Source organism: Apus apus, chromosome 12 (assembly GCF_020740795.1).
Source record: "Apus apus isolate bApuApu2 chromosome 12, bApuApu2.pri.cur, whole genome shotgun sequence".
Classification (NCBI taxonomy): Eukaryota; Metazoa; Chordata; class Aves; order Apodiformes; family Apodidae; genus Apus; species Apus apus.
The window spans coordinates 13,959,441-13,986,914 of record NC_067293.1 but is presented as its reverse complement, the minus strand read 5'-3'; the positions used below and the strand labels follow the sequence as shown (position 1 = coordinate 13,986,914).

General features: G+C 48.0%; 1 protein-coding gene across 2 annotated transcripts in view; it reads right to left on the bottom strand.

Moving 5' to 3' along the window:
• The window catches only part of PCDH19 (protocadherin 19), a 58,257-nt gene that overhangs the window by 6,333 nt on the left and 24,450 nt on the right, over nt 1-27,474 (bottom strand). Inside the window, exons 3-4 of one of the 2 annotated variants that reach the window (XM_051630481.1) lie at nt 24,568-24,626; nt 21,380-21,552 (exon numbers count right to left, since the gene is read on the bottom strand). In XM_051630481.1, the coding sequence (XP_051486441.1) occupies nt 21,380-21,552; nt 24,568-24,626 (232 nt within the window). The remainder of the gene's footprint in view (nt 1-21,379; nt 21,553-24,567; nt 24,627-27,474) is intronic. The other variant, XM_051630482.1, reaches the window with a different exon arrangement.

Sequence of the window (27,474 nt, the reverse complement as noted above, 5' to 3'; positions counted from 1 at the left end):
GTAAAAGGCAGACCTCAAAAAAAAACACGAAGATTTTTTTAATATTTTTTTTTTAAAGGAGAAGCCAACTAATTGAAAAATCTATGGGTAGAACATTAGCCTTTCTCTGTATCAGAGCAGCTACCCGTGGCGCCGGGTGGCTGTGTAGGAGGTCTGGGCTTTGGCAGCCACCTTTACAGCAGTGTGAGAGAAGGATGCTCTAAGCCTTACATGCAGAACAACCTGCACCAAGATCTAAAAGCCCATGCTCTTCTTTGATTCTGCTACTTTCAAGTACTTGAGCAAAATAAAAAAAATAATTAAAAAAAATTTTGCCCAGAAAGTGTTGCTGCCTGCCTATTTATCCACAGCTTAACTTCAAAAGGGTGCTACAGGCATACAAAGTTGTGTAGTCTGGCTGTGATAGCAGAGGACTTGGTGATGGCTGGAGGGGCTGCAGAAATATCTTGGTTTCTCATCCCTGATGAGACACTGATTTATTGTGCTGTGTGACCTTGGGCGCGTTGCTGGAGCACACATCACTTCAATCTCTCCTCAAACATGAAAGGCTGGGTCTGGGTGTGCTGGGTTGGCTGGTCCAGCGTGGGAAGGCACGGAGGGAGCTGCTGCTCCTCACCTTCCCAGACCAGCATCACAGCTCAGCCCCACATCCATGGGACCACCCCAGCCAAAGCAAACCTGATTCCCGACAGAGCACAGGCATGTTTGTCTTGCCTTGATCCACTTATTCCAAGCTGGCACATTTCACAGTTAAAAGACAAATTGAGGACATCACCAGTTCCTGTACTGCAAGCAGATATTCCTCAAACCCTAGACAGGGACCTGGGCTTCAAGAGTGGTTTTACTAAAGACCACTGGCACCGTGCCTATCTGCTGGGGAGATGATCTGCTTTGGACACCAAGCTGCTTGTCTGCAAGTCGTGCCAGCGGCAGCTGAAATGCAGGCAGGAGAAGAGATGAAAAGCATTACATCAAATTCTACCGTTTCAATCTTTTTCTTTTACGAAGGGAATGTTACAAGTACCAAAGATGCCAGGCTGACAGGCAGAGGGGCAGGAGTCTCCAGCCATCCACAGACCTGAAGAAAACAGGTAGCTCCACAGCACATCCTGCTTTCCCTCCCCACCACACGTCTCAGCTTTGGTCTGCAGAGACCACATCACACAGCCAGAAACCATAATGTTCTTTGGGACAACACGTGTCCAGGCTCCCCAGACCAGCCCTAGCAGCAGACCCAGGGACCAGTGCAGGGCCCTGAGCAGCAGCTGCTTCTCCATGGCAGAATGAGGGTCTTCAGCTGTCCACCCAGCACGGTCTTAACCCTGCAGTTGACATAAAATACAATTTTTATGCCACAAGCATGCCCTATTGATGCATACAAACAACACCACACCATTCCTCTGCTTGAAACTGCAAGCTCAGAGGGCTTTTGGCTCCTCCGGCGGGCTTATCCCAGGGCTGTCACCCCTCATCCTCCTTCTGCACAGGAGCAGCTGCTGCTCCAGAGCAGAGGCAGGCACGGAGCCACCGGCACCACTGCTGGCGCTGCCCTAAGGGCAGCTCGGTCTGACTCACCCGGCTGTAACCGCACCCAGGATGGTCATTCGCACTCATCGGCTCTTTATTGTACTGTTCTGTTTTTTTTTTTTTCCTTACCACTTTAACAATCGGAAATAGGACAACAGGAAATTCTTTTACAGCCTTAGACCTGCCCTCATCAATGCGACTGTTACTGTCTGCACTAAAAATTGTTCTTAATGCAGGGAGCAAAGCCCAGGTAATAACCACCACATCACACAGGACATGAGGAGTGGCAGGCAGCCAAAACCACGCAGCTTCCTACCTCTGTGCCTGGTGCACCAATGAGAACACCTCAGCCTGGGGCTGTGCAAGCTGCCCTGAGCTGGGCTGGGCTTTTTAAGGAGCCAAGCACATTGCACACACGCTGGGGTGAGAGTCCTATTGCAAATTTGGCAGTGAGAACACCCTTGTCCCACACTGTGGTCCAGAGAGATGCCAGAGGGCTCACCCGAGTGCAGGTGCCATGTGAGGGTGGTGGCTGTGCAGTCTGGCAGGCGAGGTGTGCGAGTCCTGCAGCAGCAACCTCCATTTTTCAGCCAGTCTGCCTTCACCCAAAGCCAGCACCTCGTTTCAGAGCACGCTAGGGCAGGGTCGCTTTTAAAATTATTCCCTCCAAGGTGCAAAACACTCTGGCAGAAGCCTCACCATCAAGAGGTGAGCTGTTATCCTGAAGTCAGGCTTGGCAGAAAAAATGTGTCATTGCCATACGTAAGCTCTCACATCACAAATGTGAAATAAAATCAAACCAACAGCCACCTCCGGAATAAATACACTCCTCAACAAGTGCAGCAAAACCCATGTTGAGCTCCAGATTTCAAACCTCGAGGGATCAGGAGAAAGGCAACTAATAAGGAGCACCAGCCTGCCCCATGTGCTGCCTGCAGGGTCGGAGCCAGGCAGCAGGCTGCTGAGAGCCAGCAGCTACAGAAAGACCTGGTGGGAGAGAGAACACCCGCAGCTCATCCACAGGGAGATGCACAGCCCATGTCACTGGCAGGGAGTGGGAGCCAAGGACAGCAGCACAGTGACACAAGAAGCAGGGAGGTGACATGAAACACTGGGACTGCCCTAATTCTGGGGCTGAGTGCCCTGATGCCTACCCAGCCAAGACCTCCAACGCTTCCCAATACCACCAGAAAAGCTCTTGGCCAGGGAGACAGGAGGGATGCCTGAGAGCCAGGAGCCAAGAGAAGCTGGCAGACAATTCAGAGTGGGTGCTGGAGAACAAAGCCTCCAGCTTCCCCCTGCACAGGGCCTTCTCTCATTAAAAGGAAGGATTAATGAACAGGGTGTACAAGTGCTTTCATTCTCCTATCCAAAGCCTATGCACCTGAGGCAGAGCAACATGGAGTCAGCGTGCAAGGTGCCCATTCAGCTCTCACAGCAATTGAATTATCTTCAGTGGAATCGCAGCGCTGGCCAAAGAGACAAAGTTAAATCGTAGCAAGGTGCAAGTGCCTGGGAATGTAATATTCCTGATAAATGGCCAGATGACATGTGCTGTTATACAATCTAAGGTGCAATTTGGGCGATGACAATAGTCCCTGGAGTTTCCATTTTCAAACAGCCGCTCAGTTCAATCCAATCCATGTCAGAGCAGCTTTGCTGAGCTGTGTAAGTAGAGCTCATTTGTGCTATTACAAGGGGAGCAAGGAAAAGGAGCGGAGGAGTCGCTTGAAAAGTAAAAATATGGGGGAAAAGGGTGACTGGAAGAACCACAGCAGGGGTTAGCATGGTGCTGGGCAGCCCCAGCCCCAAGCCCCCAGCCCCATGGCAGCGTGGGGCCTGTACCTGGCCCGCACCCTGGTGCAGCAGCCTGGCTTTATCACCACATTTTGGTGTTTCTTCAGCAACCCTATGATTATACTGTAATCAGGATGACACCGCTCCTGGGTACAGCAAACAGCACGATCATTAAAAAATTCATTTCAAAATCTTCCTGGAAGCTAATAAATTTTACAGCAGTTTCAATCCTTTCTCATTGCAACAAAGAAAAGCTTAGTTCCAGACAAATTAAAAGTAAATTGATTGCCTTAGGGGAATCTATTCAAATATCACTTTTCCATGTTAGAAATCTCTTCCTGAAACAAGAAGAGGAAAGCCAGGGAGAGCCAGCACAGGAACGATGTGAAAGAGCAAATCATTAAATCTCAGTTCATGAAACTAAGGGGGGACAGGGAGGGGAAAAAAAAAAAATCAAACTTAAAATAAAATGCAAATGTCTCACTGGGGTGCAGGCCTAACATTTGTGATGGAATTTATGAATAATAAATATGAATAAATAGTAAACATGAAGGGATCAAACATTGCTGCTGATGTTTACTCATGGTTAGCCATCTTTCATGGACAATGCGCAACTGCATTATTTAACACGCCTCTTTCAGCTACTCGGGGGTTTCTTTTCAGCGCCGGCACCTTAATTTCCTCAGGAATGTACACCACAAGGTGCAAGGCACGTCCCTGAGCCACCCTGCAGCACCCACCACCCTCAGCTCCCCACCACCCCAGCAGGAGCAGCTGTTCCCAGCTGGGGAGCAGCGATCCACAGCATTACGCTCCAGATAAAATAATAAGCTCAAGCCAAATACAAACAGTCCCCAGCCATGGCTCATCATCCGCTTAGAAATTAAGACTCTGCACCTCTGCCTTATCTCCCATAATAGCATAATATCAGGAAACAAGAAGTGGGGAATAGTGTATTATATTTTTGACCTATGGGCTTTTACAGAGCCTTCTTCGCCTTTCCTAATAAGAAATCTCCAGTCTATGCAGAAATGTAAGCCTGGCATGGGTTCCCTTGCACAATGCTTGGAGGATACTAATAACCAGGGACAGTGACAAATGCTCCCTACTGCAATGAGGAGCCTTTCTTTTCCTCTCTTTCACCATTGTTTGGGATTTGTGCAAGCTAAAAAATGCTGTATTTTTAATCCTGGATTGTCTGTCCCAACACAGGAGGTCAACAGCGCTTGGACAAAGCAAATGCCAGCAAGGAATTATTTCAACAAAACAAGGGATGTGAATTAGATTAATTTATCAGGCAACTGCTGATAAGGACCCATGGCTGAATGCAGCTCATGGGCAGCACTTCTGTAATGGTCAACCGAGAGATGCCTCAGGGCTTGCTCCCGGCTGCAGATGCACAGCTACCAAGAAGTGCCAAGGACCCACACTGATTTACACCAGCCAGGGAGTTGGTTCATTGACCTCTTCCCCTGCTCTACAGTGCCATTAATAACACCCCTTCTTCTGCAGTAAGGTCCTTGTATCGTGAATGAAGACTGATCCACCGACACATCTGAGGTGCCTGGCCAGCTACACACCAGAGGGCTAAAGATAGATTTGATGCAAAATATTTTCTCTGGAAAAATGCCTTCCTGGGCATGCTGGTGCCTTTGGGATGAGAAGGCGGCTGAGGGAAGGTGGGCAATCACCCAAAGCAAGAGGAGCTGCTGTTTGGGCATGTCATGCACTACAGCAGAGCCAGGCCCAGAAGGTACAATGGGCTAGGATGCAGTTTCAGGCTGGCTGCCCCCCTTTACCTGGGACTGCAGGCCAATCCCCACCTCATTCACACAGCAAAATTAATTCCCCTTCAGAGGGCCAGCAGAACACACCATTTAAACTCCAATTAATCCTTTTCTGAAGACTTAAGTGGTCTGTAGGGCTCATGCTGGCCCCTGAGCAGCAGGGATTTCACCTCCAAAACTCTGCTACTCAGGCCTCGATACAGGGCTCATTACCATCCTAACTGCTGTTGGGATGCAGGATCTGGTCCTGGGAGAGGAGAACACTCTGGGATCCAACAGACCTTTCCTATCTCAAACTATTACATGTCTGTAACTCATAGGCACAGCTCCCATTAATGCTAATGGCAGTTACTGTGCTGCCTGCACGAGTGCAGAATACAACCTTTTGACTTCATTACTGGAATTCAATTTCATTAACACTGGATACAGAGGGATTGTCCTAAATACACTCTTTCTTATATTTTTTTCATGTTAATGTAACCATTTGAGTATATTATACCCTGCAGAGATGGAAACATTTCTAGTCTGTTTAAACACATTTCCCACAATTGGGAGCAAAACTTTGTCTCCGTTTATGCCTTTGACACCAGCTGCCTTCCATTTAATGGGACTTTAGTCACTAAAGCAAATTAATCCAAAGGTTACCCTTCACTGCTATTGTCAAATCTGAAAGAGAGAAATTCATGTATTCTGTTGAGGTAACAGGGGACCAGCCAGGCAGCCACATTCCAACAGCAGCAATAAATCGAATTATTACCCTGTCCAATTCAAAATTAGGCTTTTCTCAGAAAATAGCTACTCGATGATTCTGCTAAAAATCAAAAATAACAGAATTCCAGTCGAGGGAAACAAGATGCAATTCCCAGTTGCTTGCAACAGGCCAGCTCCTGGCCCAGAGCCTGCCAGAGCATCATCCCTGCCCTTGCTGCAGCCATACCCTTGCACACCCCTTGGGGGGCTCATGGCAAACCTGTCACTGCAACCAGCACCTCCCTTGGCCAGGATGAAGCAGAACCACCCATCCTCATCTTCTTCCCACAGGGATGTGGAGGGCAAGGGTGCTGGCAGGAGCAGAGATGCAGGTGCTGGCCCTGCCTGCCCCTCCCCAGTGCTGCTCTTCCCTCCCCACGAGGCTTCTGGTGCTTCCACACAACAAGTGACAAATAAAGGCACTGAGGTTATGAATGCTGATACATAATTTACTCCTATTATCAAGATTAAACACATCTTTGCATGCTTAGCATAAAACAACTGCCTTTCCCCAGGTTTCTCAAGGACATACATAAACTTCATTATTATCTAAATAATCAAAAGAGTATTTCAATACAATATTTAACTGTCTGCCTACTGGAAGCTCACAGCCTTAATCTCACACTGATCCGCTGTTGTCCTTCATGTAAATATTGTTGGGATGTCAGCCAAAGCCTAGGGAAGTGAGCTTCATCTTGGTGGATGGGAATCTCTCGTGTCAGATACAGTCAGCCTGACTAATGAGACCTCCAGCTTGCCAAAACCTACAGCCCCGCTGTCTGTTCCAGCCATTGAACGCGCTCAGAAACCCAGTGGCACCAGCCCAGCAGTCTACAGATCCCAATCAACTATCAATAGCTTAAGTGTAAGTGATTGTGTATGAAGTACGTGCCAAATGTGTTTCCTTTTTCAGTTTTAGGACCTCCAGTATTGTTACTGCACCAGTAATGCTTGCACGGAATTAATCATAGACGTAGCCACAAGGCAAAACATTATGAGAAGCTCTTTGTACTTTCTAAAAGTGTGCAGCTCTGAGGAGCAGAGAGAGCTGGAAGGCTTCCCAGCATGATGGGGTGTTCCCTACCATTGAGAGAGAGACAAGGAATTTTTCCCTTTTTCTTTTTTGATTTTTTGTAACCGAAAGTGTTGGTTGCTGGCCATCTCTCATCATGACATTGACCTCTCACTCCTCCACCCTGGAGTGCAGTATTATCCTCTCCCTGGTGTTCTACTTTAACTCTTTTTTAGATGAATATGAGGCTTTTACATGCTGGTGGATCCTCTCCCCTGAAGCATAAGATGTCCCACGATGAGATGCTGGCCTAGGGTGGAAGGTGCATCAGAAAATCCCACAGAGAACTGGGATGGCCATATGTATGAGTCTGCAAAAGCTGCTCTGCATTGTCCAGCATCCAACAGCACCCATGGTCTGATCTGGCACTGAGACCCACTGTGACACTAGGATGCTCCTGTCCCTCTCTGCCCCTACCATGGATGTGCACCAAGGGCTCCAATGAATCTCCAACTTCACACTAAGAAGGGATAATGGTGATGCCAGGGGAATGCCAGCCAGGGGTCAGACTGGACCCACAGCCAGCAGAAAAGATCACAGCATTGCCAATGCCTGGGAATCTGGTCCATTTAATTCAGCTGAAACTTCACTCTGGCAATTAACTTAACCTTCATTAATTGAGAGATCATAGTGTATAAATATACACATAAAATTACTATAAGGTCAAGAGTCTAAACATCTAAAGCCTCATTATAAACCTAAGGAAATTACACTACCTGCAAGTCATGGACAATCTCAACCTCCTCAAGGCAGGTGGGGTCCCATCCTGTCCCATCACATCAGTCTCACAGTCATGGGGAGGAGATGGAAAACCAGCCCTCTGAAGAGCCGCTGGGCAACAGCTGAGCAATGGCAATGGAAAACAACTGTATTTGCATGACCTGGGTAAGTACTGCAAGGAAAGCAGGCAGCTCCACAGCTCCAGCCCAGCTGATGGCAACCCATGGGTGCCTGGGCACTGATGCTGAGCCCAATGTGGGGCATGTGCCACAAGCCCCCATGCCAAGGCCCAGCACAGGAGGCTGCTGCTCCCTGAGGCTCCAGGGCTGCTGGAGCACGGTGAGCTCCTGGCCCAACCTCTGCCTGCAGAGCCTCCCATCATTTCCTATCTCTCTGGGGCGTGTTTCTGCAGTGCTGCCCCGAGGTCAGGCTAGATTGTGTTGGCTCCTGGCCCTGGTTCACAGCTAAATTGCACCACGGCACCATTACTCCTGGTGATGGTGTGACAGACAGACAGAACCCAGCTGGGTTTTCAAAACCTAAGCACTTTGCAATACTGACAGGCAAGAAAACCAACCACCAAGCCACAACCCTCTGAGTCTGAGTAGGTTTTATCTGGAAATACCCAAAGCTAGTAGGTATAAGACCCCACACAGTCATTCCTCCTGAACCACTTTTCTGACCAAACCTTTTAACTGTCTCTGGGAAATAAAGAGTGATAGGTACCAGCCCCCGCCAGCCTTACCTGATTAGTCCCCACCGCATCCTTAGCACAGCCTTTCTTCAAAGGGATAAAGCAACGCCAAATGACTGATGCAATTTGATGCTTTCAGACAGAGTTAGTGCAAGGAGAAGAGTCAAGTTCATTACACTGGAATTTACCACAGGGCTGTGGCAGCCGTGAAGAGGCAGCCGGTGCTGGGGCTCAGCTGCTGGCCGGGCACCCGCTTCCACAGCAGGAGCATGTGATGCACCGTAAGCAAGTAGGTTTAAGCCAAATGTGTCCCTCTGCACTGAGAAGCTGCCTCATTTCCCCTCGCTGAGCACAAGAAGGGGGAAGACAGGCAACATGGTCCTGCAGTAATTCTGCTGGAGCCTCTCTACAGGGATCCACCCTGGCTGTCTGCAGCACATGGATGTAATGCTGCCTTTTGCCACTGCATGCTCGCCTCATTGCTAAAACACTTCCACATGCAGCATGCATTAGAATTAAAAAACCATTAAACCTTGGAAAGGAAAAACTTTGACAGGATGTGTAATATACTAAGTATAATTAATTAAATTGGATGAGGCACTGGGGGACGAGAGAAGAGTGGATGGAGACTGTTCTTGGAAAAGGGATGGTAATGCACTAATGTTCAGTGTGTGCCATTAAGTAAGAAACAGCCCTGGAAGAGGTGAGGATGAGCAACAGGAGCTTCAAGAGAGGGCACCAGCCAGTGGGGCACCTCAGGTGCATAGCAAAGAAAGTGTATCACGAAATGCAGCCAATTAGAGTTCTAAAAAAATGTTAACAAAGGTGGAAAAGGCACCCAAGAGATGGAATGGCATGAAGGTTGCTAAATAGTGATACCCTTCCAGTTACAGCCTGCTCCAGAGAGCATCTCCTCTTGGCACCCTGCAAGGGCTCACGGTGATGGACCACCCTCACCACCCACCACCAGGCTCTCGAGGCCAGGAGGGCTATTGGGGCAGGCAAAAGGAGAGTCATTCTGGAAAGCATCTGGGTGGGGTTATTCTGCAGTTGTTTGTACCCTCAGGCACAGTTCCCTAGCATGGGCTGGGTCCATCCCCCTGGGCGAGTGCCAGCAGCATCTGAGGTGGGGTGGGACAACCAAAGCTGGGGCCAGGGAAGAAGCATGAAAGGCAGCCCCAGCTGACACAGCAGGCACAACATGATGAGGCAGCCACAGTCTGGCTGTTCAGCAGGACAAAGTTTTAACAGGCTTAACAACAGCATCAGAACTGATCATTAAGCAATTACAACTGCTGAAAGTTGACAAAGCACCAGGACCAAATGAATTATCTCCTCAAATCCTGCAGGCAGGAGCATGGAAAAGAGAAAAGTTACCGTTGACAGCCTCTGATAGCTCACTGGGTGCAGAAGCAGTAACAAAAAATTAAGGACTGCTCATTTGCCTGCTGTTCGAAGAGATAAAAGGGAAGGTTCAGGAAATGAGGTCTTCAAAAACACCCTCATCATTTAGGGAGCGGTGGGAGGGAAGGTCCTGGAAACATGGATACAGGCAGGATTGCTCAGCCTTTGGGGATGTCTGATTCAGCAAGGAAGGGACTGTTTGGAAAGGGAAGGCAGATTTTGGCTGGGGAAGTTCACTCCTGAATCATGCCCAGTGTGGTTACTTGCTCAATTCTGCACATTCCTGCACGGCAGCCAGCACTGGCCAAGGGGACTGTTATAAGTTCTTCTTGAGGACACACTAAAACCCACTTCTCCAGGGATCTGCAGAGCTTAATCCACACAGAACCATGGTGACTCCCTGCTCTGCTTCCTTGCAAAGCATGGGATGCTCAGCTGTGCTTCTCCAGCACAGCCCTTCACTTTGAATGACTAGGCACGCTTTTAGGAAAAACATGCAAATGTGATTTAAAGACTCTAAGTGATACAGAATATATCACATCCCATGGGAATCTGTTCCAGGGGGTAATTATTCTAATTCCTGAAATCATGAGTCTCATTTGCAGCTAGAATTTTCTGAGGCAAACCTCCATCCTCCAGCAGCAGCTGTGCCTTGTTTGCTGAATCAAAGAGATACTCAGTAGCTGATACCTTCTCCCTGAGTTCACTCCTGAACACATGCTGAGATGACCTATGCCTCAAGCAAAGCCCAGAGCACATCCCCTGAGGATGCCAACTCTCTTGGGTCTTATTTCAAGCCAAATGGTCTCAGCTGAAAGAGTCCTGCAGGATTTGAAGGGCTTTGAGTCAGGTCCTAAATCTCCAGACAGATGTTTGGAGAATGAAAGTCAATGCCTTCAGCTATACCCAGAAACTCCTGATGCAGAACAGTATCCAGAAAGCAAGGGGACATTTTTGTACTGACAAAGCATTTCCTCTCCACCTGACGTGCCAGAGCTTGGTGGTCCCTGCAAGGCACGTCTGCTCAGTGAAGGGCTTGCATGGATTTTATAGCGAATTAATTGGACATATCCACCCGATAACAATGGAGGAAGACTGACAAAGCAGAGATCAGGCAATGAGGGAATTGCAGGTGGAATTGTTAGTTTTAATTACTTGTCTTCATTAATGTGAGGTTCCTGGATCCTACAGTGATGACTAATGGGTCAAAAATATTTGCATGAGTGAATATACTTCCACAAAAGGACAGGTGGCTGAAAGGTGGAACAGATACAGAATTTTCTTTGGAAAGGCATTTCTACTGCAAGATTAAGTGACTTCCCAGAGCCCAGCAGTGTACCAGAGGGGAGCAACCCTGGATGCAAGACAAACATTTTTATCAGGCACAAAAGTGCCCCGAAAAAGCACTGCTGAAGGTGGAAATAAGTGATAAACGAGGTGAAACATAGGTTATACTTCAGCTGTTTGTGTCTGCCTGGCACTGGAACGAGTTGGATAGGAGCAGCACAGCTACCTGTTCTCCTGACAGCACTGAAAGGAAACAAAAGTTTGGAACAAGCCAAACGCATTCAATTTGCCTGAATAATTTAGGCTGCTGAGTTATCATTTGCTTCACGGACTGTCATCGAGAAACGCTGTATTGCAGAGGAAAGATCTGTAAATCGATGCATCTGAGGGACCAAAACTAATCAGAGAGCACTGGCAAAAGCACTGCCTGTCAGAACAGATGCAGGACGTGGAATCAACCAGCCAGAGCCGCCAGGCAGCGGCAGCCCCACGCCAGGGAGCTCCTTGGCCGTGGGGGACACTGTGAGGCTGGGCAGAATGGGGCACCGAGAAGACACCGCTCCCTCCTTGAAATGTGCTGGGGAGCAGCAATGTCAGCAGCACAGATAACACAGCTGGTAAACACAGAGGGTGAAAAACAGGAAACTAAGTCCAGAATACACATAGTGCACACCCAGGGACACACCTGAGTGTGACAGACCCTCCGCAAAGCTATTTATACCCACCACTAATGTACCTCCCACTCCCAGAAACTTCAGGTTTCTGGTCAAATCCCTCTTCCCAGAGTGGAGCTGCCCCTTTGTAATGTCTCACTGAGCTGTATCAAATCCCAAAGCACAGTCAGGTGAATGGAGAAAAAGCCATTCCTCTCACAGGGCAAATCCAGAGGCTCCTCACCTGGCTCCAGAGTGGTTCAAATCAGCTGACTGGAGAACATGCCCAAGATGAGGAAGCACTGGCTGCTGTACTCACAGAATGGTTTGGGTTGGAAGGAACCTTAAAGATCATCTAGTACCACCAACCCCCCCTCCATGGGCAGGGACACCTCTCACTAGACCAGGTTGCTCCAAGCCCCATCCAACCTGCCCTTGAACACCTCCAGGGATGGGCCATCCATAGGTTCCCTGAGCAACCTGTACCAGGGTCCCACCATTGTCACAGGAAAGGATTTCTTCCTAATATTGGTTCCTCCCCAGCTTTCCTGTAGCCCCTTCAGGTGCTGGAAGGTGCTCTAAGGTGTCTCCCCAGAGCCTTCGTTTCTCCAACAACCCTAAATCTATCAGCCTGTCACTCACCTGAATGATGCTCCAGCCCCCCAAACATCTTTGCACCAGCTACTCTCCTGCCTGGTCTGTTTAATGAAGCCAACACTTTCAAAACAGTCAGAGGAAATCAAGCACCTGACCTAACTTGGTGTGCAAGCAGTGCACAAATTTTGCACAAATTTCCAACCAACACTCTTCACTCTTTCATTTTTCACATCAAACAGTACAAGAACAACCACAAAACTTGCTCTCTCCAGCACACACCCAGAGGAGCAAAGTCTTCTTCCCAGAAAGGGCCAGAAGCTCCTTTAACCCCCATCAGCTCAGCATCCCACAGGACATGACACCACCCCCTTCATCACTGTCCTCACCCCTCCACCATGTGCCAGGTGGCCTCCAGCTCTCCAGTGCCTCCATAAGAGGCAAGGTAGCATCTGTGGCAAAATCTCACCAAATGAGCCAAGACAGTTTTCTCCAGCTGGGACTGATTGAATGTAGCCTGGGCGCTGGATGATGTGGGAAATCAGTCGTAGCTGAGCACAAATTGCATGCATAGAGGTAATTACTGCAGCACAAGGTTGGTAGCACCACTACCCACACGACAGTATATCTCAGCAATTTTCATTTCCTATTGCTTCAGTTCAGAGAGGGGGTTTTTCATCTTTTTTTTTTTCGTGTGTGTGTGTGGTTCAATTTTCTCCATTTCCTACAGAGACTGATGTTAACCCTGCATTTCTTGAGGATAAAGCTTTCAGCAGAGCTAGTCACTCCACACCCCCAGATGTCCTCGTATTTACTGCACCCAGACCTTGAGCCCAACCCATAGAGACCTGACTCCGCTCCCCTGCCCCAAGCGTGACTGTCACTGCCCAAAGGTGAGGTGACACAGTGTTGGCTGCCAGTCACCTGCTGCCATGTGCTGTCACCCGCAGCCAGCGGTGGGCATCGGTAATGAAACACAACCTGCGAGTAGCTAATGAAGCTTGTTACAAAGCAGGTCGTTCTCCGCACTTGAAAAAGGGTGAAAATGCGATAAGGAAAATGGAACAAAAAAGGGTTTCTGCTGAAAAATGAAATCACTAATGCCGCAAGTGGGGAAGCTGATCATTACTATTACAGATACTCAGCAAAAATACAGCCACATTGTGCTTACTGTGATTATACACATTGTGGCCAGCATATATCAATAATACACTTGCTACAAATAACTTATTTTCCAAACAGACACACGGGTTAAAAGCAGGATGGAAAGGGAAATCACTGAGCAGAGGGAACACAAACCAACTGGAGCCTGGCACAGCCCTGCCCTCCTGCTTCCCACCCATCCCAGCCCACTCCACTCCATACCTGCATGTCTGCCGAGAGGAAAGGCTGCCAAACTTCTTAATAATTCTCTGACCCATTTTAAAACATCTCCTCTCTTACATTCATATATGCTGTATGAGAAATAAAATATAGCACTCATGAGTTTTGAGTGGCAGCACTTCCCTTAAGACAGATAAAAGCTGCAAGTTCTCTTTGCTGTTTGGTGCCAATTATTGCAGAGTTTTGACTTATGTATTATTACATAGATCATTTAGTAAAACAACCTCCATACAAACCCAGTGGTATGTCTCCCCTCAGCAGTTATCTGCTGGAACTTGAGCAATTTAGAGACTCACCCACATACACCTAATTTCAGAGATGGGTGGGCTCCTTCCCCTGCACCCAAGGGACATGCAGTCGCCTGCCCTGCAGCTCTCTGCAGCGTGCAAACATCATTAAGAGAGATCCAAATTAATTACCATTATTGCATTTACAAAGCTTGCACTGGTTTTGGGGGGAAAAAACCACAGCACTGGCACCTAACTTGTACCACTCGCTGTGGTGATGCCAGTCCCAAATCCGCCCCCCCAGGTTGCCGGGTGCATGTTTGGGTGCAGCAGGGCAGGACTGAACCTGATGGCAACCACCCATGCCCAGAGGCTGCTCCAAAACTGGCCATGCCATGCACCCCGTGCCCATGAGCCAAGGGTCAGAGCCCTGTTTGCCATGATTATTCCTTTAATAAAGGGCCCTGTATTTTCCAGCGGCTGCAAAAATGATGCAGGTTGCCATGGTAAGCACACACTTTCCCATTTAGTAGAATAATAGACAGCTTTGTATAATTCACTGATTTCAGATGATTTCTCACCCCAAGAGCAAGTCACTCAAGTTACATAAGTCACCTGTTGTTTAGTCAATCTGGCAATTTTAATTAGAATAAATTTTTATGATTCCTCTTTGCAACACTTAGAGCTGCTCTGCCACCAGAATGCAGAGATGTCTGTAAATTATACAGGCTCCAATCACATCTTTTTTTGCCTTTTTAATTACAGTAACATTGCAGCATTAATCATGTAAGCCTCTGTTAAACAAGTAACAGCCATCCTCCATCATAATTAAAAAGAAAGGCCAAGCAAACAGGAGCTTTGGAGTTTACCATATTTCCTCTGAAAATTGTATTTTAACTGAAGAGTTTCACAAACAGTAGTTTTATTTGGCTCTAATTAGTGTTGCGAAGGAAACACCGAAAGGTTAATAAGAGATGGTTAGTTTGTAATGCAAGTTTCCCAGTGCCAGCCCCAGCAGTTCAGTCTGTTTTCAGAGTCATTAACGATGTAGATTGATTACAGGAGGAGATCAGGAAGTGCTGGCTTGCTGCGTTAGCAGAAGGTTCAGTTTTATTCATATACCTTCCCTACTGTTAAGTATGATGGCCATTACCTTGACCATTTTGCTGGTCTTAACTGCTGTGAGACAGAAAGTGTTAATGGTTTCCTTCGAGGTTACTGGCAAAAGGAAAAAAAAGTCCCCGTGAGCCCTTTTTTTTTTGGCTTATTTATAAGGGAAAGGGAAGCTGCAAGTTTGACTGAACTGTTTATTTATCTTGGAAATATTTGAAGACCCTAGTATTGTGTGGTGGTTTTGGAAGAGGATGCTCTGGGAGGGCCAGGGTTAGCACCGCCCCGTCCTTCAGCTGAACCCAGACAAAGATCTTCTCTGCAGATCTTCTGCTTGGGCTGGAGTTTAGGAGCAGTTAACAAAACCAAGCACAAATAGAAGCTGGAGCTATCTAATCAGCAATATCACTTCTTCATATCTCCTATAAATTGCTCTCCAGTCACCCAGCAAAAATCTGGATAAGCAATAACTAAATTTGACAAAATCTCATTAAAAAGTACAATAAAACACTAGAAACTCTCCAACTTTCAGGGCTGATCATTCATGCATTACAGACCTACACAACAGGGCACAGATCCAAGTTTTAATTTTCTCCTCAAAGTTGCCAAAATGTTCACATCTGGTGAGCATTTTTTGTGCTTAGATGGAAAGGACTTGAGGATCTAAAGGTTGTAACTCCTGCAACCCTGGACTGAGCAACTTCAGTGACAGAGACATTGCAAGAATTATCTTTGATGGACAGAACCTGAAAACTGAAGGAAGAGTGCCAGGAATGTGAGATACATGGTAATGCTTCTTCTGCAAACAAAGGAGGTCACACATCTGTTTGCTATTTAGTTCTGCTGTTGCAGAAAGGGGCTGGTGCTGATTTATTTCTATGGCAATGACTTCTGTGTCACCCCTGCCCCACCATCAGCTTCCAGCGAGGACTTCTCCAAGCTCTGCTCAATGCTGCAGAGCGATGAATCTAAGGAAGAAGCAACCAAGGGACACATCTGTGCCAGCCACAGTGTCCATGCTTGGATTATAAACCTCCCTAAGTGCTCGCTGCCCTGCTCTGCCTGGATCACTCACTGAAGACGGAGCTAAGCAACACTGCAATGACATGGGTCAACCTGAAAAGAGACTTGTTAGTCTGACTGTTTGACAGTTTTTTTTTCCAGTTACATTCCCCGGTCTGACAAAAGATATTACGTCCTGCTGGCTGGGCGGCGTGACCAGGAGCAGGTGACTGGGGAGAATGGAGAGACATTGCACAAAAGCTTCAGTAGCCACCACACAGCACCCACGAGCTTTGATGCTCAATAGGTCACTTACCAGTGTAGAAATCATAACACAACCAACTTGTCTTCCCAAAGGCCAGCTTAGCTGCTTGCGCTAAAAATCCTTCTCTGGGTTTCAAAGCACTGTGAGAAGCTGGCTGCTTCCTCCAGGGTGGCCACTGCAGGAGCAGGCTGAGCTCACCAAGGCTGCTTCACCGAGAGATCGTGCAATAATGCAGGAATCAGGAGAGCTCTCATAACTGACACTGCCCTGCAAAGAAAGCTTACAGCATTTATCCATCTTAAGGGATGTGCTGTCTCTCACAGATGAATGTTACACTGGATGTCTTGTGCTGCATATATGAATACAAGAAAGTAGGTGTTTTTATGAATTTGTATAAACTTTAGAGAAATGCTGCTGTATTTCCAGCCTCCAAAGCCCTGGAATATGTCACTTAGGTCTTCATGTACAAAGAGTTTTACAGAAAGGCTTTTCTGCAAAGTAAAAGGGAGTTGCAGGTGGAACAACTGCTGGAAATCAGCTTAAAAAACCAACAGTTTCTAATACTTGTGTTTGCCTCCAGTTAATATCATTAGCCATGTTCTTGATTCATACCTGAAAGGCACCCAGACACTATGGAGATGAGCCTAAGAAGCAATTGGAACACTCTAGATAAAACCTGATCCCCTAAATGACGATCTGAGTAATTTGGGATGCAACCAGCAAGAGAAGTTTGGGTGAATGCCACCTGCCCAGCTCTCCTTTTTATTCAGGCCCATTTCTATACCGTGTGATAGTATAAAGACTTAATGTAAGCATTTAAATATAACCCATTTCTATTCAAAGAACCCTTCATCTTTTGGAGTTTATGAGACTCAAACACAATTAAACCACCTATGTGAGCAAAGTTACTCAAATGTGGAAATGTATGCAGGATCAGGTCTTTCCAGATGACATTTCACGCCAACCTTTACTGCTGATCTGGCAGCAGAAAAATGGAAGTGATGCTTTTAGAAGCAATTCTCTGTAGAGACACATTACTGACATTGCTTAAAAACCCTCTCACTTTGATTTTAAAGCTTTTTCACTCTTTTATGGCTGTGGTGACTATTTCTAACACTGGCATTTTATGATTAGCGTGTGTATATTATTTTCGTATTTTCTTTTGGATTCTATTTTCATTTTAAACAGTGAATCACTGCTTCATTGGGCCAACGATTTTCCTTCTACAACTGATAGTAAAAATCCTGGCCAGAACTGGGAATTAAGAATAAGTTTGAAATCTGTCATTTCTAATGTTAAAGCCACGTATTTTAAATAGTTCCTTTGTGATTTCTGTGCTGGCAAGAGCTCCTATGACTTATAGAGTATGACTCTGGCTCAAGGTAAGGTGAAAAAGGTAATAGAAAAGATTGAAGCAGATCTAGGTGTCCGTAAACATCCACACAAAGAAAACAAGCCAAACCTGCACAAAAGCTGTGTTTGGAAGAGGGCAAAGTGATTTAAAAAAAAGAGTCCCAGTATGAGTAAAACCAAGGGAGGAATAACTACCTGAATCACAAACCAGAGTATCTAGCCTCAAATATGCTAATTCAGATCCTGGGGGATCTAATCAACCTCTTTGTTGAAGTAAAGATAAAACTTTTTGACAGCAAATGCTTTCTGATAAAATGGAATTTTCAATTACCCTGTGAAACATCTGGTCCGCTCTGCCATTTCCTGGGAAAAGCACCACCACTTTCTGCAGTGTTGGAAAACATTTCACGCTGAGATTTCCCCATGTTGCTGGGAGGAACAGGCATCAGGAGCTTCAAACCTGACAGCAAAGCTCCCAGGGCTGCCAGCACCACCCACCACTGTCCCACGGAGGCAATGCCAGTGGTGGGTCTCCTGGCTGGGCACTTCACCTCCATACTGGAAATCAGGGTTTCCTCCAGTGCTGGACTTCTGAGTCATGGTTACACCAGGACATAGAGAAACACCACCCCATTACTGCAGTGAAATAGGCCAAGATACCAATAGGGGACCCCAGGATTTACCCCCATCCTCCAGCAGACTTCTCCAGCTAACCCAAAATGTCGCTAAGATCCAACTACCATTTCAAACCCTCCCATTCTCAAATCCATTTGGATGTTCAGCTGAGGACACCCTTAGGGAAGGAGTGCACATAAACTTCTAGCAGTGCTTAACACCTCCACAAATAAACAATTAAAAGGCAACAGGAGACATTTGTGAAAGGTGGAGTAGTGCCAGTGCCTGCCCTCCTCAGTGTTCCATTTGGTATCAATTAGCAAGGGAAGGAAAACAATTCTGGGCAATAATGAACTCCAAATTGGGTACGTATTAGAGCAATTAAAGCAATCTTTTTTCAACTGATGAATTTATAATCAATAATTAAGATCCTGAGGTAAAGAGGGACTGGGTAGAAGTCCTACTCCCAAAATAAGCAATGTGGCTGAGCTCCAGGTGGTGTTTCTGACCTGCTGCTGCCCACTAAAGCTCAACAGGCTCCATGCTAGTTTGCCATTCTTCTGGAAATCTAGGTCACTAAAGCTCTGGTGCCAGCACAGAGGGGTCACGGTCTACCATCAAACTTCAAGGATTTCTGCCAACCAGCATCTTGCCTCAGCAAATCCACGATTACCCACTGAGCACATAGACTCCCAAATTAGCTGCTGAAGTCTGAGAGCTGGCCACTCACAAAGGACTCATGGTGTTACAAGTCAAGGTCCAAGCCCAGCAGAGCCTGGCCATGAGGGCACCTCGTCTGCCTCCCAGGAAGGATCATTAACATCAACAAGCAAACCCCAGCAACTTCACCACCCTGTTTCTCTGGGACTATGTGAGATGAGGTTCAGGCAGGGACAGCAAGCAAAAGCAAAACACAGGAACACAAGCTGCCAGGTTGCCCTTCAGACTGCGTGCCCAGGGCAATGCTCAGCCCACTGGTCCTGCACATCCTTAGCACTGAACTTATGTTTCCTGCCTGCCCTGCCACTCTGACCCAAGATGGGGTAAAAATTACCATGCCAAAGCCATCACTTTAATCATGCAGGAACCGCTGTTATCACCATCATCTCAGCATCTTGATTTTCCTGATTATTTTCTGCAGTCCCTGCTCAACAAATGAGCTCAGAAAATATTCTCTTTCACCTTTTTTCAGCTTCTGCAACAGTCACAGCTAACCTCCCTGCCTGCCCTGCTTCTCATTGCTCCACCAACACCTCGATGACCTGCCAGGTGAGCCAACCCTGCTCCTCCACACTAGACAGTGTGTCCCAGAGTACAGGGACCCTGCAGGGCCAGCTGGGTGCCAATGCAGCACCAGCACACCAGCTTCCTCCCAAAAACAAACCAGAGCCAAGAGCACCAACTCCCTGGCCATCCCAGGACTGGGAGCCAGGCACACAGGTTGCCTTTGCAAGTTGCCTATGGGAAGTAAACACTCCTGATCTTTGGGGGGTATTTTACATGCAATGAGGAGTTTATGTTACAAAGAATTGGACCATATTTATTTCCATGTGAGTCCTCCAACGAGCACCAACTCATCCTCCTTAACTTATTTGCATTGTTATCTGGTGCACAACAGAGCCAGCAAGCAGACTTAATCAGAAATGTAATCTCTGTAAAACCCAATCTGCAGTCCTTTGAGATGGGTTTTTTTGCCGAAGAAATGTGACAAAAAATTAACAGACATTGCTCAGACCATTCAACAGGACGGGAATCAATTATGATCATTTTTGCTCCTACAGCCATCCCTTACTGCAAGCGCATCTTAGGAAACCCTCTCCTGATCAAAATGAAAAAGCATTGCTTTGTAATAGAAGCATAATAAATGATAGCTATCAGCCTGCATTCCCTGACACGGCGCTGGTCCGCGGAGAATTAAACTGCCACTGTACAGTTATATAAATGTTTAATTTTTTTCATCTTTGGCCACAGTAGGGTTGCCTGGAAATACATTATCGCTGCGGATGCCATCCCTCTCCAATTAGTGTGGCTGGCAGCGTGGAATGGGTAGGTGACCTCTGAGTTCCCCTCCTCGTGGAGTCTTACAGGGTTAACTATGGCCATTTAACAGACTATCGAGAATTAATCCAGCGATCAGCTTCTCTCCAGAAAAACCCCCACGTTCGGCAGAGCAGATGGCAAGAACTCTCTCTCCCCCGTTTGACTCTTTTATGACAGCGAAACAAAGGCTTTTAATGATGTTTACCATGAATGGAATTAAACAGCTGAAGACCAGTTCATAATCACAGCATTTTGTTTTCATATCCTTAAGTCTTTTAGCAGTGGGGCTTCCAGTTGAGCCTCAGCTACAGCTTATCTCAAGATATAGCCAAGTGCCCCGAGGCTCCCCTGCGCCGGAGCACCAAACCGCATTCAGGCTTCTTAATTGAAAAAGACAGGATGTTTGCATAGGATGTTTGCATCCCTCAGACATTAAAAGTGACATCCATGCCCAAGTACAAATGACAGCTCGGGCTCAGCTGAACTCCAGCTTCTTTCCTCTAGCTAATACCCATCTGGTTTTGGAGCAAGACTTCATCTCTGCGTGTGGGGATGTGCAGGAGCTGAAACCCCACCGCCTGTTCTGGGGAAAAGACACAAATCCCTCACCCACTGGCCTGAGCTAATCCCTGGTGGGATGCCTGACTAACTGCCTGCGTGCTCCGCTGACCTTTTGGAAAAGTCTCCTGGCCAGCACCTGTGCATGAGCTCCAGCAACACAAGCAGAGGGTGCAGGGAACAGCACCCGGTCTGTGCTCTGGAGAGAAACACCAGCAGGGATCAGCCCTGGGCACAGCCGGAAATTCCAGCCCTAATCCCAACTCCACTGCTTGCTCACTGTCAGGCGGATGCTCAGGGCCTCAAGTTTTCCACCTGTGAAACAGAGGGCAATCCTCAGCTGCTTGCTTACCTGGCAGCCGTGGCGTGAGGATTCACTTCTATCTACCCAGCCCTCTGATGACATACAGCGTTATCCCCAGCAAGCACTGAGCATTCCCATTGTGCACTCATTGAGGCAGCACCAGAGCCACCAGATGAGGCATGTGAGGCCAGGAGGATGGTGGGCAACCCCCCAGGGTGCATGGTGGTGGTGGCTCACCTTGCTCGGGGCCCTGGGACCCCATGGAGGGGACGCTGGTATTCAGCACGTCGTTGACGGCTGTGTCACAGTAGAGGCCCCGCTGCACGTCGTGCTCGCTGTCCGTCTGGTCGCTCTCCTCGTGGCCACTGTCCTTCAGACTGTTCCCCTCCAAGTCCTTGAATGTGGAGCTGCTGGGGGAGACACAGCCGTGACTTACTGGGTGGCACAAAGTGACCCCCATCTGCCACTGCTCAGCCTCACATGCTGCAGGGTCCCCTGGTACCCCCAGCACCGTATGGCAGGGCTGAGACTGCTCCTCCAGCACAAAGAGCTGGGGAGGGGGCCCAGGGGACACCTCTGCTCAGCACCTCTGCACCCCAAAACACAGCACCCAGCCTGCACTGCCTCAGAGGCTGCTGCTGTCCATGAGTGCAGGGCAAGGTGGTGGGCTGAGCTGCTGTGGACAGTATGGAAGCTGGGAGTGAAGCAGAACTGGAGAATAAAATTGGAGAATAAAAATATATACATTAAATAAGCTGTTTCTATAACTAGGCTCATATAATAACAGTCATATTACCTTATAGTGGAGTTAAGACAGGATCTAAGCCCTAGATTTTAGGTTATAGGCCAAATCCTAATCACCTGAAGTTTGAAAACAAAAGTCTTCCTAGAAATGGTCATTCCTTTTCACTGTGATGATGCTACTCTTATTTTTAAAAATAACTTGGTGGTTCTGGGTCCAAGTTCACACAACTTTAAGATCTGATACGTAGTGGAGCTCCCCTGCAAGCACAGCCACTATGGGGGGGACCCAAGGGCTGAGCTGCCCCCAGATTTTCTCCAAAGGCTGAGCAGCTCCATCACCCCATGGCACCCAGCTCTGACAGCGAGCTCTCCCCAGAAGCCTCAGAGCCTGCAGAGATAGAGGAGTTTTGTTTCTGGCTGCACTGGGGATCCTCCTGCTGCCTTGTGAGGGGTGATGCCTCATGCCAGTCAGATGCAGTGAGCCACAGGGACATCTGAGGATGTGCCAGTCTCAGGTGGCATGGCCACCAGGGTGTCCCTGGGGCTACCCATCCTGTGCCTCCTTCCACGGCCAGCCTTGGCATGGGAAATCTGCACCCATCGGGGGAGATCCATCTGCACCCACAGCCCCAAACTTTCTCACTGGCTAATTTGGTGTGAAACGCTGGTGAAAGAAGGGCCCTGTGCTTCAAAGCCCCAAAGAGCTGGAGATTTTCATTACTTTGAAAAGCCCTTTTGCGTCTCCACGGAAACCAAGCAGACCACCTACCATCTGATGCTTTGCAAAAGCACGCAAGGGGGGAGCTTGAAATACATATAAATTGGTAAACCTTCAAACATTACCCTTTAAATAAAAATGTCCCTGTTGAAGCCACTGACTTTGATTCCAGACAACATCAAAGAATTTTAAGTTAAGAAAGCACTACAAATCTACAGTTCATTTGTGTGTGTGTAGATGAGCAAGAGAAGCAGGCAGGCAACACAGGAAAAGTACAAATAGATTAATTAAAGTGCTGGATTTGAGGAGATTCACTCACCAAAGACAGAAGAACTACAACATCTTCACAAAGGCAAAGGATGAAAATGATGCCACAGTGTGTTAAGGAAAATATTTTTTTGTTCTTAGATGTCTGCACAACGTTCCTGGCACCCCTTGTACTTGAGATACAAGACAAAGGTAGAAAGCCAGGGGAAACGCTGTCCTACACGGAGCTGCAGCTCGTAATACGCAGGCAACCCGTGTTACCAGGCATTTATCTTCCCTGCAGTGAAGCAGAGCGTGATGCAGCAGCCACACGCCGTGTTCCGTGGCTGACACTTCTCGAAAGGATGGGCAGGTCTCAGGGAACCGGCAGCAGCAGCGTTTCCCAAACAATACAGCCTGGGAGTAAGCCCTGCTGCGGCAGGCGGGAGCACTGCTCGCCTTTATCTGAGGTGTGAAGGAGGAAAGATTAATAGATTTGGAGGGGTTTTTTTCAGAGTGCCTGCACTGTCTGGTGAGGAGCGTGGCACAGACAAACCAGCCCTCTGGCCATCACCTGAGAGCCGTTAAACGTCGTGAGCCACGCAGGAAAATACACCTGCCCTTCGCCAGCTGAACCCCAGCGGCTGGAACAATGTGCTTCCCAGCTCCCTTACTTCTTTTAGTTTGAAGGTGTAAACAAATGGGATCTCAGCCAGACAGATAATTGGATTTTTTTTTGCTGCTCAGATCAGATCTCAAGAGTTCAGGGCCGGCTCCTGCTCTCTGTGACACCCCTGCTGCCACGATGGGGGCTGCAGAGCCCTTGACAACCCGCCAGGCACAGTCCTGGTCCCAGCTCACCCACCGCACACCTTGCTGGGTCCCCAGGGAGCAGAAGGGAGGTGGGTATGGAGCTGCAGCCACCTCCTGCCCTGTATCCTGCACAAGGAGATGGCCCCACAGGGCAGCTGCCCAAGGAGGATCGATTGAGCTGTGTCAGTGCCTTTCCCTGCCTCAGGAATGGCCAGAGAGGCAGAGCCAGCCTGGCCACAGGCCCCACAGGGGATGCTCGCCTCGAGTTTAGCACAGTTCAGCAGGGTTCAACTGGATAACCCCAGCATTAACATCCCAGAGACATTTCTTTGCCACGGCTAAGCTCTAGAGGCAGCACTTTATCCAAAGGGTTAAACTCCCCCAAGAGTAAATGCCAGGCTGCAACTGAACTGATTATTTCCTTTTTACCCATGGAAGAAAAAAGCCCAGCAAAGTGCTGTTTTGCCTCCGTATTCAAACTAAAACAGTGAGCATGTATCCAAACCAATTGCCTGCCCCCAAATGAGACTTACTTTTATTTCTTTTCCCCTGCCTCAAATGGCAGGGAGATCTCACCACCCAAATCTATCATTTTATTCCTGTGCATTCAGATAGAATAAACTCTATGAAATTGAAAGTTGTCAGGGTAACAGCATTCCACCCAACTCCCTGCAACTTCCCGGTGCGAAGGAGCCAAAGAGAAGAGAAAAAGACTTGCCTTTATTGTAAACCAAGAGCCATGGGACTTAATAGGAAGTAAATACTGTTTTTAAAATCACATGATTACTCCTGAAATGTTTTGCATATTAAAAAAGGCAAGTAGTATCTAACGCAGTAAGGAAGAACATTAAATAATCAGGATTTGGCTGGGCAAACCCAAGCGCTTTCAAGTCAGCCTACATACCTTTTTATTAAATGAGCTCTGCTGTTCACGTAGTTGGAATCAAAGGAGTAGTTTTCAGTCTGGAAGGAGGAAAAGAAAAGGTGGTTACAAGTCTGATTGCTCCACAACAGGGAACAGCCAGGTTTGCAGGTCCAGGACAAAAGCCACCAACAAACCCCACAGGAGGGATGGAGCATTCTGGCACGGGACAGACTCCAGCGAGTGGGATGGAGCTGGACATGGAAAACTCCAGTCCCTGCTGGTCTTCCCACCAGCTTTCAGGAAAAAAAAAAAAAAAAAAAAAAGAAAGGCTGGCTGGTGACCACAGAACAATTTGCAGAGAAGAAACAATGTGACTATGCTCTGTTACAAAACTAATTGCTTTTAATTCCCTGACGGACTCCGTTCTGTGTGTGTCAATTTGACTGAAAGTTCAAAAGGTATTTTTCTTATTAGTGTATAATTAACATGTTAAAATATTTATTGCACAGATATGTAAATGCCAGCAAGGTAATCCCCTGCCAGAGAATTTAATGTGAGCACTTTTCTTTGTTTTACATAATTTCATTTGCAGAGACAGTGGACTCTGTTATTAATAAAAAAGCAAACAATGGGTGAAATGCTTAAAAGTTGGAGGGGAGTGAAAGCAGAGGAGAAAGTCAATGGATTCATCATCCGCAAGCAGAACCCACTAAGTCTCTGCATTTAAAACACCCTCTTTTAACCTCAGATTACAAAGCCTCAGATTTATAATGCTCATATCAAGTAAGGAACCAGAAAAAGCAACTAGAGGTGGGGAAGAGAGCAGGGTGTGACCACCCAGGAAGCCATGGTGGAAGCTGTGGGGTAGGATGGGGTGGCTGCTGCATGGTGGGACATGGTGGGAGATGCAGGGTGGTACATGGCAGGAGCCGTGTGGTGGGATGCAGTTGCTGCTGCATGGTGGGATGTGATAGGAGCTGCATGGTGGGACCTGAAGGCAACTGCATAGTGGGATGTGGTGGGAGATGCCTGGTGAGTCACAGTGGAAGCCATAGGATGGGACATGGTAGGATCTCCATGGTCTGGCTGGGATCCTTCCTGGGCTCTGAGTACCCTGTAGGATGCTGCTCTCTTTGCATAAGTCCGGTACCCCAGTCTGTCTGTCCACCCCAAGTCCCCTCAGAACTGCAGGGAACCCACCGGGGCTCCCACCAGCATCACCCCTGGCCTGGGGATGCTCCTTGGCCCCATCAGGCAGCCCGAGCAGCAGAAGTGGCAGACTCTGCTCTGCGCCCATTCCTCTGGGCTGACAGCAGTGTCACCCTAGGACAGGAGCAGGGACAGGGACAGCCACCTGCCCCCACAGCCCTGTCCTGCCTCCTCACTCCCGGTGGCTCCTCACCTCAGCCTCACGGCCGCTCTCCTTTCCCAAAGAGCCACCCTGGGATACTATGGCCTGTTTTTACAGCAATTATGAACATGGTAAAAATAAATGCATGCATCTTTAATGTCTCAATAAATAAAGGAAAGCAGAGCCTGCTGCTAACGTAATCACAACGGCAGGATGCAGGGAGCGCGGCTGCTGCAGCAGAGCCCAATGTGAAATCCAATCGTACCCAGGCAGAGGTTACGCTGCTCTGCCAAGATAATAAAGCAAAGGCAGCGTTGGTTAAGTGTGACCTTTTCTGAAATACAGCACAATATCTAATTTACCAAACAGGAGCCTCCCAGAGAGAAACATGCAAGGAGCTGCGAGCCGGGGGAGTTGGCCTAGCACTCAGCACAGCTCAGTTATTACTTTCAGATAGTAATTACTGCCGGAGAGTCACGCCGGAGATTTACTGCACAAACTACTGGTCCCTGCAGTTCCTGCATCCTCAGTCCTGCAGGACGACTTTGATGGTTACAGCTCGCGAGCAAATTAACACATATATTTTAAAACATGCAATGCCCAAGACTTCAAACGCTGCAGAAAGCGCCTGATCCTGTGTTTGCCCATCAATCCTAGTGCTGCCATCCCAGAGGGAAGGATGCCACCGCACGGCATTCCTCCCCCCAACAGCCCTGCGGGAGATCCCAGCCCCACAAACAGGCTCTGAAGGAAATCAAGCAACAGAGGGCACGAGGGATCAGAGCCAGTTTTGGAACAATTCCTGCTCAGTAGGGAGCCCCCTCCATCACCCTGCACTGACAGATGTGGGAACAGCTCCAGCAAGCCCAGAGCCTCAGCTGGCTCCATCCCCATGTCCCCAGCCCTGCTACCATGCCCAGCGGCAGTGTGAGACCCCCTACCCCAAACACTGCCTCCATTAGCTTCTTCCCATTGTGTGTACATCCCAGACCCAGGAAAACTGTGTGAGGACTGGGTGCGTGGGAGGACACAGCGAGCAGATTTCAATATATACACGTACATGACAGAGCTAGAAATGCTCAGAGCCCTGAAGCCACATGGCCCAGGCTGCAGGGGCCAGGGGATACCCAGGGCCATCCACAGGGAATATCTGACCCAGTACCAATAAAACTCCACTGCAGGCTGAGGAAACACTGCAGGTCCTGCCATCTCATCTACTGCTGCCACCCAGACACAGACCTCATGCTAAATCCCCCTTTGGACCAACACTACCAGGAGCTTTGCTACTGATTTCTGATTTAAAAAAAACCACAAAAAAACAACTTAAATAATCCATCAACAAGCAAATTCCCCATGATTTATGTTTGACGGACTGGAGTAGGGTGCAGACTCCCTGGTCTGTCTCCCTGCTCAGGATGCTGTCCCCATGTTCCTCTCAGGATGCTCTGTACCACGTCACTCACAAAGACACAACCCCCAAGTTCACACATTCCTGCAGGCTCAGTCCCAGGCAGCATCCATTCCCAGGCTTTGGATCCCTCACACCAGTCAAAGCAGCACAACTAATGGTAATTACTTCCAGATTTTGGACAAAA